This window comes from Melanerpes formicivorus, unplaced genomic scaffold, assembly GCF_026170545.1.
Source record: "Melanerpes formicivorus ecotype bairdi unplaced genomic scaffold, bMelFor1.0.p_v2 SCAF_3, whole genome shotgun sequence".
In the NCBI taxonomy this organism is placed as follows: Eukaryota; Metazoa; Chordata; class Aves; order Piciformes; family Picidae; genus Melanerpes; species Melanerpes formicivorus.
Window position 1 is genome coordinate 27093425 of NW_027142355.1, and position 13875 is coordinate 27107299.

A 13875-nucleotide genomic window follows, 5' to 3' on the forward strand; every position below is an offset into this window, starting at 1 on the left:
TGTCCCTGCTCACCGCAGGGGTGTTGAACTGGATGACCTCTAGAAGTCCATTCAAACCCAGTGCATTCTATGATTCTGTGGTTTAGGGAAGATTAATTTCAAGAGTCTCTTTTGTTTTTTTTTTTGACTCTGAGAAGAACAACTAGATGTTGGAGCTGTTAATTGTCAGCTTGGGCTCATGAAGCAGGAACATCATAAAACATGGTGGAAAGCAAGAAGAGTAACAAGTTTAATAAGAGTGATGGGCTGAAAGTAGAGCATTTCCTTACCCTAATGACCTGAAAGGAAGCAGTTCATGGCCATAGTGGTGTTTGGTCAATGGATGGACTTGAAGATCTTAGAGGTCTTTTCCAAGCAAAACAATTCTATTATTCTATGAATTTGGAGAGAAAGCAGACATAAAACCACTCATTCCATGGAAGATCATTGCTGCTGCAGGTTCTAACTTCTGGTAAGCATAAGGCTAGCCAAGCTTTGACACATGTAGGCATTGGAACAGTCATGGTGCTACTTGATGATCTTAGAGGTCTTTTCCAACTAAAACAATTCTATGATTCTGTGAACAACTCTGGGATGTTTCAAGAGACACCAAGAAGCTCACCAGAGACACCCCCAGGAGGACACTACTCTGAAGTCTCACAAACTATCCAAACTACTTTGAGCTTCTCTTCCAAGACCTGCCAAAGCATTGTGATTGACCCTAACTGTGGTTCTAGGTGAGAAAAGCAAAGTACCAATTGCCAGTGTAAGAGCTTGATACACTTCCTCTTCTGCTTTGTGCTGACGACAATGGAAATTAAGCAGCCAAGTGTTGTAAGACAATGGAAAAAGGGTGAGGAACCAATAACAGCCTGGACATTTCTAAGAAGACAGAGCTACTCCTCAGACAGGTCTCAAGGGGCAAACTATAATTATCAGGTACTCAAAAAATACTGTCTCTATTTTGAGAAGGTGCCAGTCTTCCTGGGTAAAGTATCTCAGGATCCAAAACAACAGGTGACTGAAGAAGGACTCTTGCTTTCAAGGACACCATTCCAGGCCATATCATTTGAGTTGAGTTACACACCGTGGCAAACACAGCGGTTGCTGTCGGAGTAAGACAAAGAGCATCAAGCTTTGAAAATCATCTACCAAGTGATAGGACCAGAAGAAATGTTCTAGGAGACACTGAGCAACACAGAAACGCTGGCTGAAGGAACAGTTAAAGAAGGGAAGCTTCTCAGTGACAGCTTAATGTATTCTAATGCCAAATGTGGTGAATAATATATATTTTTAAACTTTTAATATATATTTAGCCATGCCTCACATCACAGAACAGTCCTGTGACTCTCCTCACCACTATGTCCCACCCACAAACACACACATCAACAGCCAGAGTATTTTTAGCAGCAGGGCTTTGGCGTCCAACTTCCTGCAGGAAACATGAACCTCATGTACCAAAAGCGGGACACCGAGCGGCTGCTCGCAGACAGCAAAACAAAGGAAGCCCCAAGACCAGAGAAATGGAACTGCCTGCAAGAGCTGACACACATAGCGCTGAGAAGGTCCCTTGTAGCAAGTCCAGACAGCAAAGGACCGCTCCAGCTTGTGGTGTGCTCTCAAAAATTCTTTTATAGAAGGCTTTCATAGAATCATGGAATGGTTTGGGTTGGAAGGGGCCTTTCAAGGCCATCTAATCCAAGTTCCCTACAGTCAGCAGGGACATCTGCAACTAGAGCAGGTTGCTCTGCTCAGAGCCCCAGACAACCTGGAATGGTTCCAGAGATGGGGTATCTACGACCTCTCTGGGCAACCTGGGACAAGGTCTCACCACCACAGTGTAAAGAATGTCTTCCCCCTCTCTAATGTGAATCTCCCTCTTACAGCTTCCAACCATCACCCCTTGTCCTGTCACATCAGGCACTGCTTAAAAGTCTGTTCCCATCCTTCTAAGTCCTGAAAGGCCACCAGAAGGTCTCCCTTCTCTTCTCCAGGCTGAACAAACCCAACTCTCTCACAGCAGAAGGCTTCCAGCCCTCCGATCATTGCTGTGGCCTCCTCTTACCCTCCTCCAACAGGTCCATGCCTGTGCTGAGGACTCCAGAGCTGGCCCCAGCACTTCAGGTGGGGTCTCAGCAGAGCAGATCAGAGGGGCAGAATTCCCTCTCTCCATCTGCAGTCCGTACTGCTGGGAATGACCCCCAAGATGCAACTAGCCCATGATGTTGGGCAGTTCCTACCTCAGTGCCTGGTACCATCTTTTTCTTAGAACCCTGTGTGATAAATATGGTCAGAAAAAAGAGAATTCTTTCTTTTTTAATAATTTTTTTGTAAACACTTAGCTTGAGATGCTAAATGCAGAGGTCACAAGATACCTCTTTCTTTAGAACTCTGATACTTGGAGGAAGCAGTTGCAAAATATTTGCTGTAAACAGAGACTTCCTGGTGGGTGATGGGGAAGGAAGAACATGAGTAGATGCTGAGGAAGACACATCAATGCACAACATAAACCAAACTGGTGTTCAAACCCTACCTCAGATTCAGCAGAACATGCCAACTGTAGACTTATTATCAATGAAATGGGATGCCCACCATGATTTTCTTGACACGGAGATGAAATTACTCCACAAATCACAAACTCAGAGGAGCAATGCAGCATCCCTGCATAAGGACAGGAGTTGACTTCCTAGTAATGCCCCAAAATTTGATGTGTTCCTGTATGACCTGCCCTAGGTGATCCCGCTTTCGCAAGGAGGTAGGACTAGATGATTTCCAGAGGTCACTTCCAACCCATGCCATTCTATGATTCTGTGATTTTACCTGGTGGGTATATTCTAAGCTAGAGAAACTGCATAAACTTTTGCAAGCCTTTATCAGCTTGGGTCACATAATCACAAAATCCCAGAATGTTAGGGGTTGGAAGGGACCTCAAAAGACTGTCCAGTCCAACCCTCCTATCAGAGCAGGGTCACCTAGAGTAGGTCACATAGGAATGCATCCAGGCAGGTTTGGAATCTCTTCAGAGAAGGAGACTCCACAACCTCCCTGGGCAACCTGTTCTAGTGTTTTGTCACCCTCACAGTGAAAAGGTTTTTCCTTATGTTCATGTGGAACCTCCTATGCTCCAGCTTGCACCCATTGTCCCTTGGCCTATCATTAGACATCACTGAGAAGACTCTGGCTCCATCTTCCTAACACACACTCTTCACATATTTATAAACATTAATGAGGTCACCCCTCAGTCTCCTCTTCTCCAAGCCAAAGAGACCCAGCTCCTCAGAAGGGAGATGTTTCACTCCCTTCAGCATTTTTGTCGCTCTGTGCTGGACTCCTCCAAGCAGTTCCCCATCAATCACATTATATGAGGGGTGTTGATTGACACCTGTTGGCCCAGGTGGCCAAGGCTACTGACATCAAGTGAACCCATGCCAAATGGCTGATGAGTTTGGTTTATTAGAACCAATGGAAACTCTTGGTAACAGCCCAGAGCAGAGGGGAAAAAGGTAAGAAAAAGGAGAGGGGAAAAGAGAGAGGGAGAGAGAGAGTTAAGACGTCAGAGAAAAAGAAAGATATCACCACTCCTTGGATCCTGAGTCCAAGTCCTTCAATGGCAGATGTACATCCGAGCAGGGTGTTCTGTGGTAGGTGCAACAGGTGAACCCCAGAAGGGTGGTCCTTTTAGACCCTTTTGGCAGATGGGGGGCAGTCTCTCCAGATTACAAAGGAAGGTGTGCATGAGTGAGGTGTGCACAGAGGAGTGAGCATTCAGATGCAGTGTCTGCCATTGGCCTATCCCCAGCACTGGTTTTGCTGCAGAAAATCTCACTCTTCATTGTTAAACCTTGTGCCAGGCTAGCAGCATTCTGCGGGGGCTGTTAAAGGCCATCAAACCACCACCCTCTCTGTTCAGACCAGGTAATGTCACACCTTGTTTGAGACAATACAGTCATTATGGGCTGTCAGCCCTGCCACTGTACTGTTTTGAGACAAGAAAGAATTGGGATATCACAGCTCCTGCCTGTGCAGTCACAGTGCTGCTGGCACAGAGAGCACTCTTGTCACAGTCCCTTGGGCAACCTGGAGAACAGGGACATCTCCCCATTACAGTACCTCTAGCCCACTGCAGTCTTTTTTACCAGCTCTTTCTCCAAAATTCCATCCCTTTTGTCTTCCCACCCCTCTCTCCATAGCCAGTGTCAGTTCAGGACACAACCTCAACCCTCCCAGTTCCACCACTTCAGTTCTATGGATCTGGGAATGACGTGCAGCTTCTCTTGATCTTCACAATCTACCAAGAGCTGCCTAAAGACGCATGGAGGAAATGAAGCAAAACGTGTCTGAACCATAACACAAAGCTTGTGGCCTCCAGCCAGGGTGTCTAGACTAAGACCAAAACTAAGGAGGTTCATCATCACCTCTAAATATAACACCATCACTGACAGCATCTAAGCTAGACCTCCAGATTTTAACAACCATGGGAGAGTTGGTGGTAACTCACCAGATATTCAAGTACCACTTATCTGACCCTACACAGGTGTACTTCACCATTTCCTTTAAAACAAGGTGGATCACCCTGGTGGCATCGCATGGCTCACTGATGACCCACAGAGGGAGCTTTGGGTGACTTGCAGACAGGATGAGATGTGAAATCTAGGAGTGACACACAGGTTGTCCTAGAAAATGGCACTTGTCACAAGTCCAGATATTCTAGTAATGCAAGGAGCCACTGCTTAGAATCATAGAATGGTAGGGGTTGGAAAGGACCTCTGGAGATTATTGATGCTGGGAAGCTGATGCCACCAGTAAAAGAATGGCAGTGGTATAGGTAAAGCAAAGGCCAGAGGAAGCCTTTCAGTCTGCAGTGTTTTATTCCACACACAACTGGAGGACGAGAGGCCACAGCTGAAATGACAATGGCATAGCATCACTTACCATTTGTCACTCTGTGCTTGAGCTCTAACAGGAGAGGCTTTGTAGGGACACAACAGTCAGAGAAAAATTGGAGAGGTCACCATGAGTCTAAGCCACAGAAAAGTCTCTTCTTTCTTGGAGAGCTTGATTTTCACCAAGTCCTTCATTTTCTGGCCTCTGATTTTTTTTTCTTCCCCTTCTTTTTGGGGAAGCCAGGCCAGGAAAAGCCCCGGAGCTCCAGGCAGGCAGGAGCGTTGTGACAGACGTAGTAGGCATTGAGCATGGCATCTGGGCTGAGGATATCCACTTCCTTCACTTCCTTCACCTCCTTCACCACCTTCTTTCCTTTCTTCTTGGCCTTTTTGCCTTTGCCACCCTTGGGTTGGCTACTTTTACCTGCCTGCAGAATCAAACGATCACAAAACCCACTCAGTCATCCTGCTTCCGGGTAGAAGATCCCAAGCCATCCCAGAACAGCATCTTAGTCCTGGCTCAGAGCTCCTCACCACAAATTCCTGTACTCTGTGGTGGTTCACAAGCATTAAGCACCAAATCCATGTTTGCTCTCTAGGTTGTAACAATCATTAAAGTCATCAGCCATAGCCAATTAGCATTCCCCTGTGCTTCTCTCTGGTTGTTAAGGGTTTGTGCACAATGGAAATCACAGCTAATCATCATTAATTAGTGTATCACATAGAACCATGGAATCGCTCTAGTTGGAAAAGACTTTCAAGATCATCAAGTCCAACCATTCTCTGACTCTGCCAAGTCTGGTGCTAAACCACGTCCCTCCGCACCACATCTACACAGCTCTGAAACATCTCCAGGGAAGGGGATTCAACCACCTCCCTGGGCAGCCTGTTCCAATGTTTGAGAACCCTTTAAGTGAAGAAGAAATGAGAGGTGCTCCAGCCCTTGGATCATTTTCATGACCCTCCTCTGGACCTGCTACAGCAGATCCATGTCCTTCCTGTTTTGAGACCCCCAGAGCTGGACACAGTGCTCCAGGTGAGGCCTCACCAGAGTAAAGGGACAGAATCACCTCTCTCCATCTGATGGCCAAGCATACAGATAAAGGACAAAAAAGTTAAATCTGGGTATAACTCACTCAGAACCACCACCCAGAGAAGGAAAATAGAAAATAGAGAGTGCAAGCTGCAGCTGATGGCAGGTTGTGCACATGAAGTCAGACATAGATTAGAGCTGGTGACAAGCCAACTTGGATGGAATTAATTGGCTGCTTCGCATGCTGGAATCTTCATGGAGGAGATGCTTAGGTCAGGTTTTTCCTGCAGTCACCTGAGCTAAGCTCCCTGGTTGTAACCCAGCAAGTGCTAAAGGGTGGGAGGCAAGAGGATGGGGCTGGACTCTTCTCAGTGGTGCCAGCCACAGGACAAGGGGCAGTGGGCACAAACTGGAACCCAGGAGGTTCCATCAGGAGGAACTTGGCTTTGAGAGTGGTGGAGCCCTGGAGCAGGCTGTCCAGAGAGGTTGTAGAGCCTCCTTCTCTGGAGAGATTCCAAACCCCCTTGGACATTGTGATCCTGGTTAACTGGTTCTGGGTGCCCCTGTTTTAGCAGGGAGGGTGAACTGGATGATCTCCAGAGGTGCCCTCCAACCCCTACCATGCTGGGATTCTATAACATCTGACCACTCTTCACAAGCAGTATTTCAATTCACCCACAAATAATGAGATCTGAGCCTTCCTGGGATGTGTGCAAAATTTCACAGCCTATAGCAAAGAACAATAAAAGGTGAAAATGAGAATCAGGTGCTGAGTTTCCCACAAAGTGAATTTGGGCAGGTCAGTTGATAGAATCATTTAGTTTGGAAAAGACCTTGAAGATCGTGCTGCACCAGTGGGGAGTTTAGGCTTGAGGTGAGAGGAAAGTTCTTCACAGAGAGAGTTGTTGGCCATTGGAATGGGCTGCCCAGGGAGGTGGTTGAGTGGCCATCCCTGGAGGTGTTCAAGAGGGGATTGGACGTGGCACTTGGTGCCATGGTTTAGTAGTCATGAGTTGTTGGGTGACAGGTTGGACTTGATGAGCTTTGAGGTCTCTTCCAACCTTATTGATTCTATGATCATCAAATCCAATCCATAACGTCCTGCAGCCCTGGAAAGGAAGCTTTTGGATATTAACTCTTTTTCTTTGAAAAGAGGCAACACTACTCTTGAGAAGAACTAAACCTGCATTACCATGGCTGAATCTTTTCACTCAGTAGTGGGACTCCGCATCCGCCTTGAAGATGGACCCTGCAACACAATCATGCAGCAGGTTATGTACTGGGCAAAGCACTGCCATCGTTCCCCTCTAAAATTTAAAGGAGAAAAAGTTAAGTTCTCTTACAAAACCAGGTTGAGTTGTGTCACAATTAAAATCACCTGTGAGGTCATCAGCTATCTGCCAGATTTAAGGACTGGGGTTTTCAGCCAAGCCCTTGAGGTTTAATTATAGTGTACAAGGTTGGAAGGGACCTTGAAGATCATCTGGTCCAACCTTTCTTGGCAAAAATCTTGCTCTAGACAAGATGGCCCAGCATCCTGTCCAGCTGAATCTTCAAATTCTCCAGTGTTGGGCAATCCAACACTTCTCTGGGGAGATCAGTCCAATGGCTGATTGATCTCATTGTAAATTTTTTGTTTCTCATTACTACCCAGAAGCAACCTGTACCCATCACTTCACATCTTTATCATGTGACTCCTTTTAAAGAGGGAGTCTTCATCTTCTCTGTAGCCCCCCTTTAAATACTGGAGCAAGGTGAGAAGGTCTCCCTTAAGCCTTCTTTTCTCCAGGCTGAACAAACACAGTTCTGTCAGCCTGTCCTCATCTGCCAGCTTCCCAGTCCTTGGATCATCTTTGTGGCCCTTCTCCAAACCCTCTCCCGCCCCTGCACATATTTTTCTGCACAGCAGGGACCAAAACTGAACCCAGTATTCCAGGGGTGGCCTGACCAGCACTGGGTAGAGTGGGACAATGACTTCTTTATCTCTGCTGGTGATGCCCTTACTGATGCACCCAAGCATCCTGTTGGCTTTCTTTGTTATAGTAGCAGCAGCACATTGCTAATTCATACAAATACAGAATTGGTTTGGTTGGAAGAAACTTTTAATATAATGGAGTCCAAACCTTAACCCAGCACTGTCAGGTCACCCCTAACCCATGTCCCTCAACACCACATCTACACGGCTTTGAAACACCTCCAGGGATAGGGACTCCACCACTATGCTGGGCAGCCCCTTCCAGGCCTTGACAACCCTCAAGGGGAAGAAATTGTTCCTCATGTCCAACCTAAACCTACCCTTGTTCCTTGGAAGAAGAGACCAACCCTCACCTGGCTCCAGCCTCCTTTCAGGGAGCTATAAAAAGCCAGGTCTCCTCTCAGCCTCCTTTTCTCCAGACTAAACAACCCCAGGTCCCTCAGCTGCTGCTCACAAGAGCTGTTCTCCAGCCCCTTCACCATCTTTATTGCCTTTCTCTGGACATGTCCCAGCACCTTAATGTCCTTCTTGGAGTGAGTGGCCCAAAACTGAACCCAGGATTCAAGGTGTGGCCCAGTCCAGGGGGAACACTCCCTGTCCTGTTGGCCACACTATTGTTGATCCAAGGCAGGATGCTGGTGACCTTCTTGGACACCTGTGGTGGGTTGAGCACATACTCATCTTCAGCTGGCTGTTGACCAACCTCCCCCACGTGCTTTTCCACCAGGCAATGGTGGAAAACCTACTCTGCCCCAAAGCCTGGAGCATTCCCGGGGTTGTTGTGACCCGAGTTGTGATCAATGGGACAGAGTCTAGTTGGAGGCCTGGATCTAGTGGAGTCCCTCATGTGTTGGTACTGGGATCAGTACTATTCAATATACTCATCAACCACCTGGCTGAGGGAACAGAGTGCACTGTCAGTAATTTTACTGATGACACCCCTTCAGACTGGGCTGCCATTCAGGGAGACCTGGACAGGCTGGAGAGCTGGGAAAGGAGAAAATTAATGAAATACAAGGGCAAGTACAGAGCCTTGTATCTGGGAAAGGACAACCCCACATATCAATATAGGCTGGGAACTGACTGGTTGTAGAGCAGTGCAGAGGAGAGGGACATGGGGGTCCTGGTGGACAGAAGGATGACCACAAGCCAGCAATGTGCCTTTGTGACCAAGAAGGCCAATGGCATCCTGCAGTGTATTAGGTGTGTGCTTAGTAGGTTGAGAGAGGTTCTACTCCCTCTCCACTCTGCCCTGGTGAGGCCACATCTGGAATACTGTGTCCAGTTCTGGACCCCTCAGTTCAAGGACAGGGGACTGCTTGAGACAGCCCAATGCAGAGCCACAAAGATGATGAAGGGAGTGGAATATCTCCCTTGTGAGGAAAGGCTGAGGAAGCTGGGTCTCCTCAGCTCAGAGGATACTGAGGGGTGACCTCATTAGTGTTTATAAATACATGGAGGGTGAGTGCCAGGCTCTTCTCAGTGATGTGCAATGACAGGACAAGGGGCAAAGGCTGCAAGCTGGAGAACAGAAGGTTCCACCTAAACAGAAGGAAAAACTTTTTCACTGTGAGAATGACAAAACACTGGAACAGGCTGCCCAGAAAGTCTCCTCTGTGTTCTCTTTCTCTGGAGACATTCAGAACCTGCCTGTGTGACCTGCTCTGCATGATCCAGCACGGACAGGAGGGTTGGACCAGGTGGTCTTCCAAGGCCCCTTCCAACCCCTAACAGTCTGTGATTCTGGGAAGGGCAGGACCCAGCTCTTGCCCTTGGGTGGGTTTGTCTAACACGACTAGCCAAGGCAAAAGAGGAAACCTGAACATCAACTTGGTTTCAGCAACCAGCAAGAGGCACCCACACAGCTCTGAACTCACAGCAGCACTGCTGGGCTGCTCCCAGCCCACCTCATCCTCACTGTGTAAAGCACAGGCAGGATCACACGTCCTGCTCTCCACACCACAGGCAGAAGAACCGAAGCTGAGGGGAGCTTCCCTCACCCCCCTCACCTGAAAATACAACAGAGCTCTCCACAGCCTTTTGCCTTGACACTCAGCCGGTTGGGAGGCACCCAGCCCACAGAGTAATACAAACACAACCCTTAAGCGGAGCCCACCAGAACCTCGGCGCTGCCTCTGGCGGGCTCGAACCTGAACCGGTCCCAGAAGCGACGCCGGCCGAGGCCTTCCCTCAGGGCCGAGGCCGCCCCTCACGGCCCGTTGCCACGGCAACCGCCGTCGCTACGGGCCTGACGCACGCGCAGAGGACGACGAGCAACGGTTTGGGCCTCGGCCTTTCTATGACGCGCACGCCGCCTCCGCCTTCCCCCGCCCCCTCGGCCAATCGGCCGCCGGCAACGGGCGGCTCGCGCCGCGACCGTTAGAAACCGCAGCGGTCGCCTCAGGAAAAGGGCGGGAAAAGGCTTTGGGGGACTGAAGCTGGTGCCGCCGGCCAGCCCCTTCCCCTCTCCTCCTGCCCCCTCCCCTTTCCCCTCCCTTCAGCAAGGCGGGGAATAAACCAAGCCAAATGCGGCCCTAGCCCCACCCACCGCCTGAATCACGGAATTGTTCCGGAAGGAGGAGTCCTCCTAAAATCATCGAATTCATCCCGGAGCCTAACGCCGCCACGGCCCTTAAGCCGTGTCCCAGAGTGCCATGCCCACACGTTTCTTGAGCGCCTCCAGCGATGCTGACTCCATCACCCCCCTGGGCAGCCTGTCCCAAAGCAAAGAAGCTTTTCCTGATAGCCAACCTAAGCCTCCCCTGGTGCAACTTGGGGCTATTTCCTCTTGTGCAATCACCTGGGAGAAGAGACCAACCCCACCTGGCTCCAGCCTCCTTCCACGCAGTTGTAAAGAGCCAGAAGGTCTTCCCCCAGCCTCCTGGGACAATTTCAGGCCGTTTCTTCACGTTGTGTCACCTGAGAGAAGAGACCAACGCCCACCTCACTGCAGCCTCCTCGCAGGTAGCTGTGGAGAGCGATGAGGCCTGGCCTGGGCACCAGCTGGAGGTCAAACATGAACACCAGAATGACCTCCAGCTGAAGGGAGGGAATGAAGCTCTGCTGCTCAAGCTTGTGGGGAAGATTAGCATTTGGGAGGGTGTCAAAGGAGCATGGGTGTTATTTAGACTTGTATGAAAGGAGTAGTAATGTTAATTAGGGTGGATTTAGCCTGGGTATTAGGAAGAAAATCTTTGCAGTGAGGGTGGTGAGAGCCTGGGAGGGGTTGCTGGGGGAGGCTGTGGATGCCCCCCTCCCTGGAGGTGCTTTAGGCCAGGTCAGGCAGGGCTGAGAGCAGCCTGCTCTAGTGGGAGGTGGCCCTGCCCATGGCAGGGGGATGGGAACTAAATGATCTTTAAGCTCCTTTACGATCCCAAACCTTCTATGATTCTGTTTGTGGGCTAAAAGCTTCCTGTGGAAAGCTGCCCAGTGGGAAAACTCAACAGAGCAAAGCACCAAAGGCATGTTTTAATGGAGTCATTGCTAAACCATGTCCCTCAACACCACATGTACACAGCTTGGAAACCCTTCCTGAGATGGGGACTCCACCACTGCCCTGGGAAGCCTGGACCAACCCTCAAGGGGAAGAAATTCATAGTTTCATAGTTTCATTCAGGGTTGGAAGGGACCACAAGGATCATCTAGTTCCAACCCCCCTGCCATGGGCAGGGACACCCCACACTAGATCAGGCTGGACAGAGACTCATCCAGCCTGGTCTTAAACACCTCCAGGGATGGGGCCTTGACCACCTCCCTGGACAACCCATTCCAGGGCTTCACCACTCTCATGGTGAAGAACCTCCTCCTCACATCCAGCCTGAATCTCCCCACCTCCAGCTTCATTCCATTCCTCCTAGTCCTATCACTACCTGAGATCCTGAGAAGTCCCTCCCCAGCCTTCCTGTAGGCCCCCTTCAGATACTGGAAGGCCACAATTAGGTCACCTCAGAGCCTTCTCTTCTGCAGACTGAACAGCCCCAACTCATGTCCAAGCTAAACCCCTCCTGACACAACTCGAGGTAGTTTCATCTTGTCCTGTTACTTGTTCCTCAGGAGAAGAGGCCAACTGCCAACTGGCTTTAACCTTTCAATAATTTGGAGAGAGCCAGAAGGTCTCCCCTCAGCCTCCTTTTCTCCAGGCTCAACAACCCCAGGTGCCTCAGCTGCTCCTCACGAGACCTGTTCTCCAGACCCTTTAAGAGCTTCATTGCCCTCTGTGGACATGCTCCAGCCCCTCAATGGCCTTCTTGGAGTGAGGGGCCCAAAACTGACCCCAGGATTTGAAGTGTGGCCTCACCAGTGCCAGGTAAAAGAATAAGGAGGGATCTTTGGTTGTGGTCATTTTCACAGAGAGACAGTAAATAGGGGATGCACAGGCATCTAAACAGAGAATGAAATGGCTGCTGAAAAGTGTGTGTGAGAAACAGTATCTTATGTTCCCCATACTCCAACAAGTTGATATCTATTTTTTAACAAGTTCATCCTTAATTGTGGAATTAATAAACCCCACTGTCACAGAGATTTGTGTCCTTTCCTTGCAGTACTCCATCTCAGCCCTCTCCTTCTTGTCCTTTTCCACCTCTGTTCCCATGTCCTGGAGAAGAGTCCCTCTAAAAATGAGCTTTGTGTATCACTGAAAGGAGGAAGGAAGCAAGCTGCATGAAATTAACCAACCTGTTCAAAGGTTGCTTACAGCGGACTGAGAAATTAACATGTGTCTTATATCCCTAGAAAACAAGGCTAAAAATAGAAGAATCTGTCCTGAGGTCCTGAAGAAAAGGACTTACTGACAGCAAAACATTCTGCAGCCACCTGGGGGCTGAAACAAAAATAGCTCTTCATAGACCACTTACCCTAGAAAGTGAGAATGCTTGAGCATTCCTGGAATTAACAGTCATGGTGGTGTAAGATAACATGTTCCTTCAGGTGATTGCACTTCTGAAAGTTGCCCTGTGATAGGACACAAATTGGAACACAAGAAGTTCCACCTCAACATGAGGAGAAACGTTTTTACTATAGGGGTGCTGGAGCCCTGGAGCAGGCTGCCCAGAGAGGCTGTGGTGTCTGCTTCTCTAGAGACTTTCCAGACCCATCTGGATACCTTCCTGTGTGATCTGGTCTAGGTGATCCTTCTCTGGCAAGGGATTTGGACTTGATGATTTCTGGAGGTCCCTTCCAGTCCCTACCATTCCATGATTCTAAGCTCCTTCTGTAACTTGCTTATGCATCAAAACAACTGTTCCATAATTGCTGTCTCCTGCCTCTTTTGAGATGGTTTTGAGGAGAAGAAATTCCTCACCATGAAGCAGAGTGGTTTTGAACCGCTACCTGCTTGATGTTTGAGAGGTGTGATAGTATTATGGAGTCTTTTTCAGCAGTGCAAGAGAAGCAGCACCTGGAACTGCCTGAAGGGATCTAGAGGAGTCTCAGTTGATACAATGCTTTTGAACACTTCACAGAATCCCAGCATGATAGAGGTTGGAAGGGACCTCTGGAGACCATCCAGTCCAACCTCCCTGCTAAAGCAGGGGCACCCACAGCAGCTTGCTCAGGATCACAGTGGCCAGGTGGGGTTGGAAGCTCTCCAGAGAAGACGACTCCACAACTTCTCTGGGCAGACTGCTCCAGGGCTCCACCACCCTCAACACCAACAAGTTTCTCCTGATGGAACCTTCTGGGTTCCAGATTGTGCCATTGTCCTGTTAGTGGGCACTGCTGACAAGTCTGACCCCATCCTCTCGCCCCCTACAAGTCCCTTAGCTCTTGCTGATCCTCAAGAAGATTCCATCTCAGGCTGCTCTTCTCAGGTTAAACAGCCCCAGTTCTTTCAGCCTTTCCTCTTCACAGAGATGCCTGGACATTGTGATCCTGGGAAACCTGTTGTGGGTGACCAGGCTTTAGCAGGAGGTTGGACAGGATGATCTCCAGAGGTCTCTTCCAAATCTCACCGTGATGGAATTTTGGTTTGTTTTTTAGAGGTCAGTAGATACATCAGAACAGAACAT

At 49.1% G+C, this 13875-nt stretch overlaps 1 protein-coding gene across 3 annotated transcripts; it reads right to left on the minus strand.

The window, feature by feature from the left end:
* Window positions 1-4907: 4907 nt before the first annotated feature.
* SMKR1 (small lysine rich protein 1) lies at window positions 4908-10072 on the minus strand. 3 transcript variants are annotated; one of them, XM_068164486.1, is made up of 3 exons: window positions 9987-10072; window positions 7088-7144; window positions 4908-5290 (listed from the first exon to the last, which is right to left on the minus strand). In XM_068164486.1, the coding sequence occupies exons 2-3, from the start codon at window positions 7088-7090 to the stop codon at window positions 5054-5056; spliced, it is 240 nt and encodes a 79-aa protein (XP_068020587.1). In that variant the 5' UTR covers window positions 7091-7144; window positions 9987-10072; the 3' UTR covers window positions 4908-5053. The 3 variants fall into 3 exon arrangements, with proteins under 3 accessions (XP_068020587.1, XP_068020580.1, XP_068020592.1); XM_068164479.1 differs by lacking the exon at window positions 9987-10072 and adding an exon at window positions 9880-9965; XM_068164491.1 differs by lacking the exon at window positions 9987-10072 and adding an exon at window positions 9748-9862.
* Between the last annotated feature and the right edge of the window lie 3803 nt (window positions 10073-13875).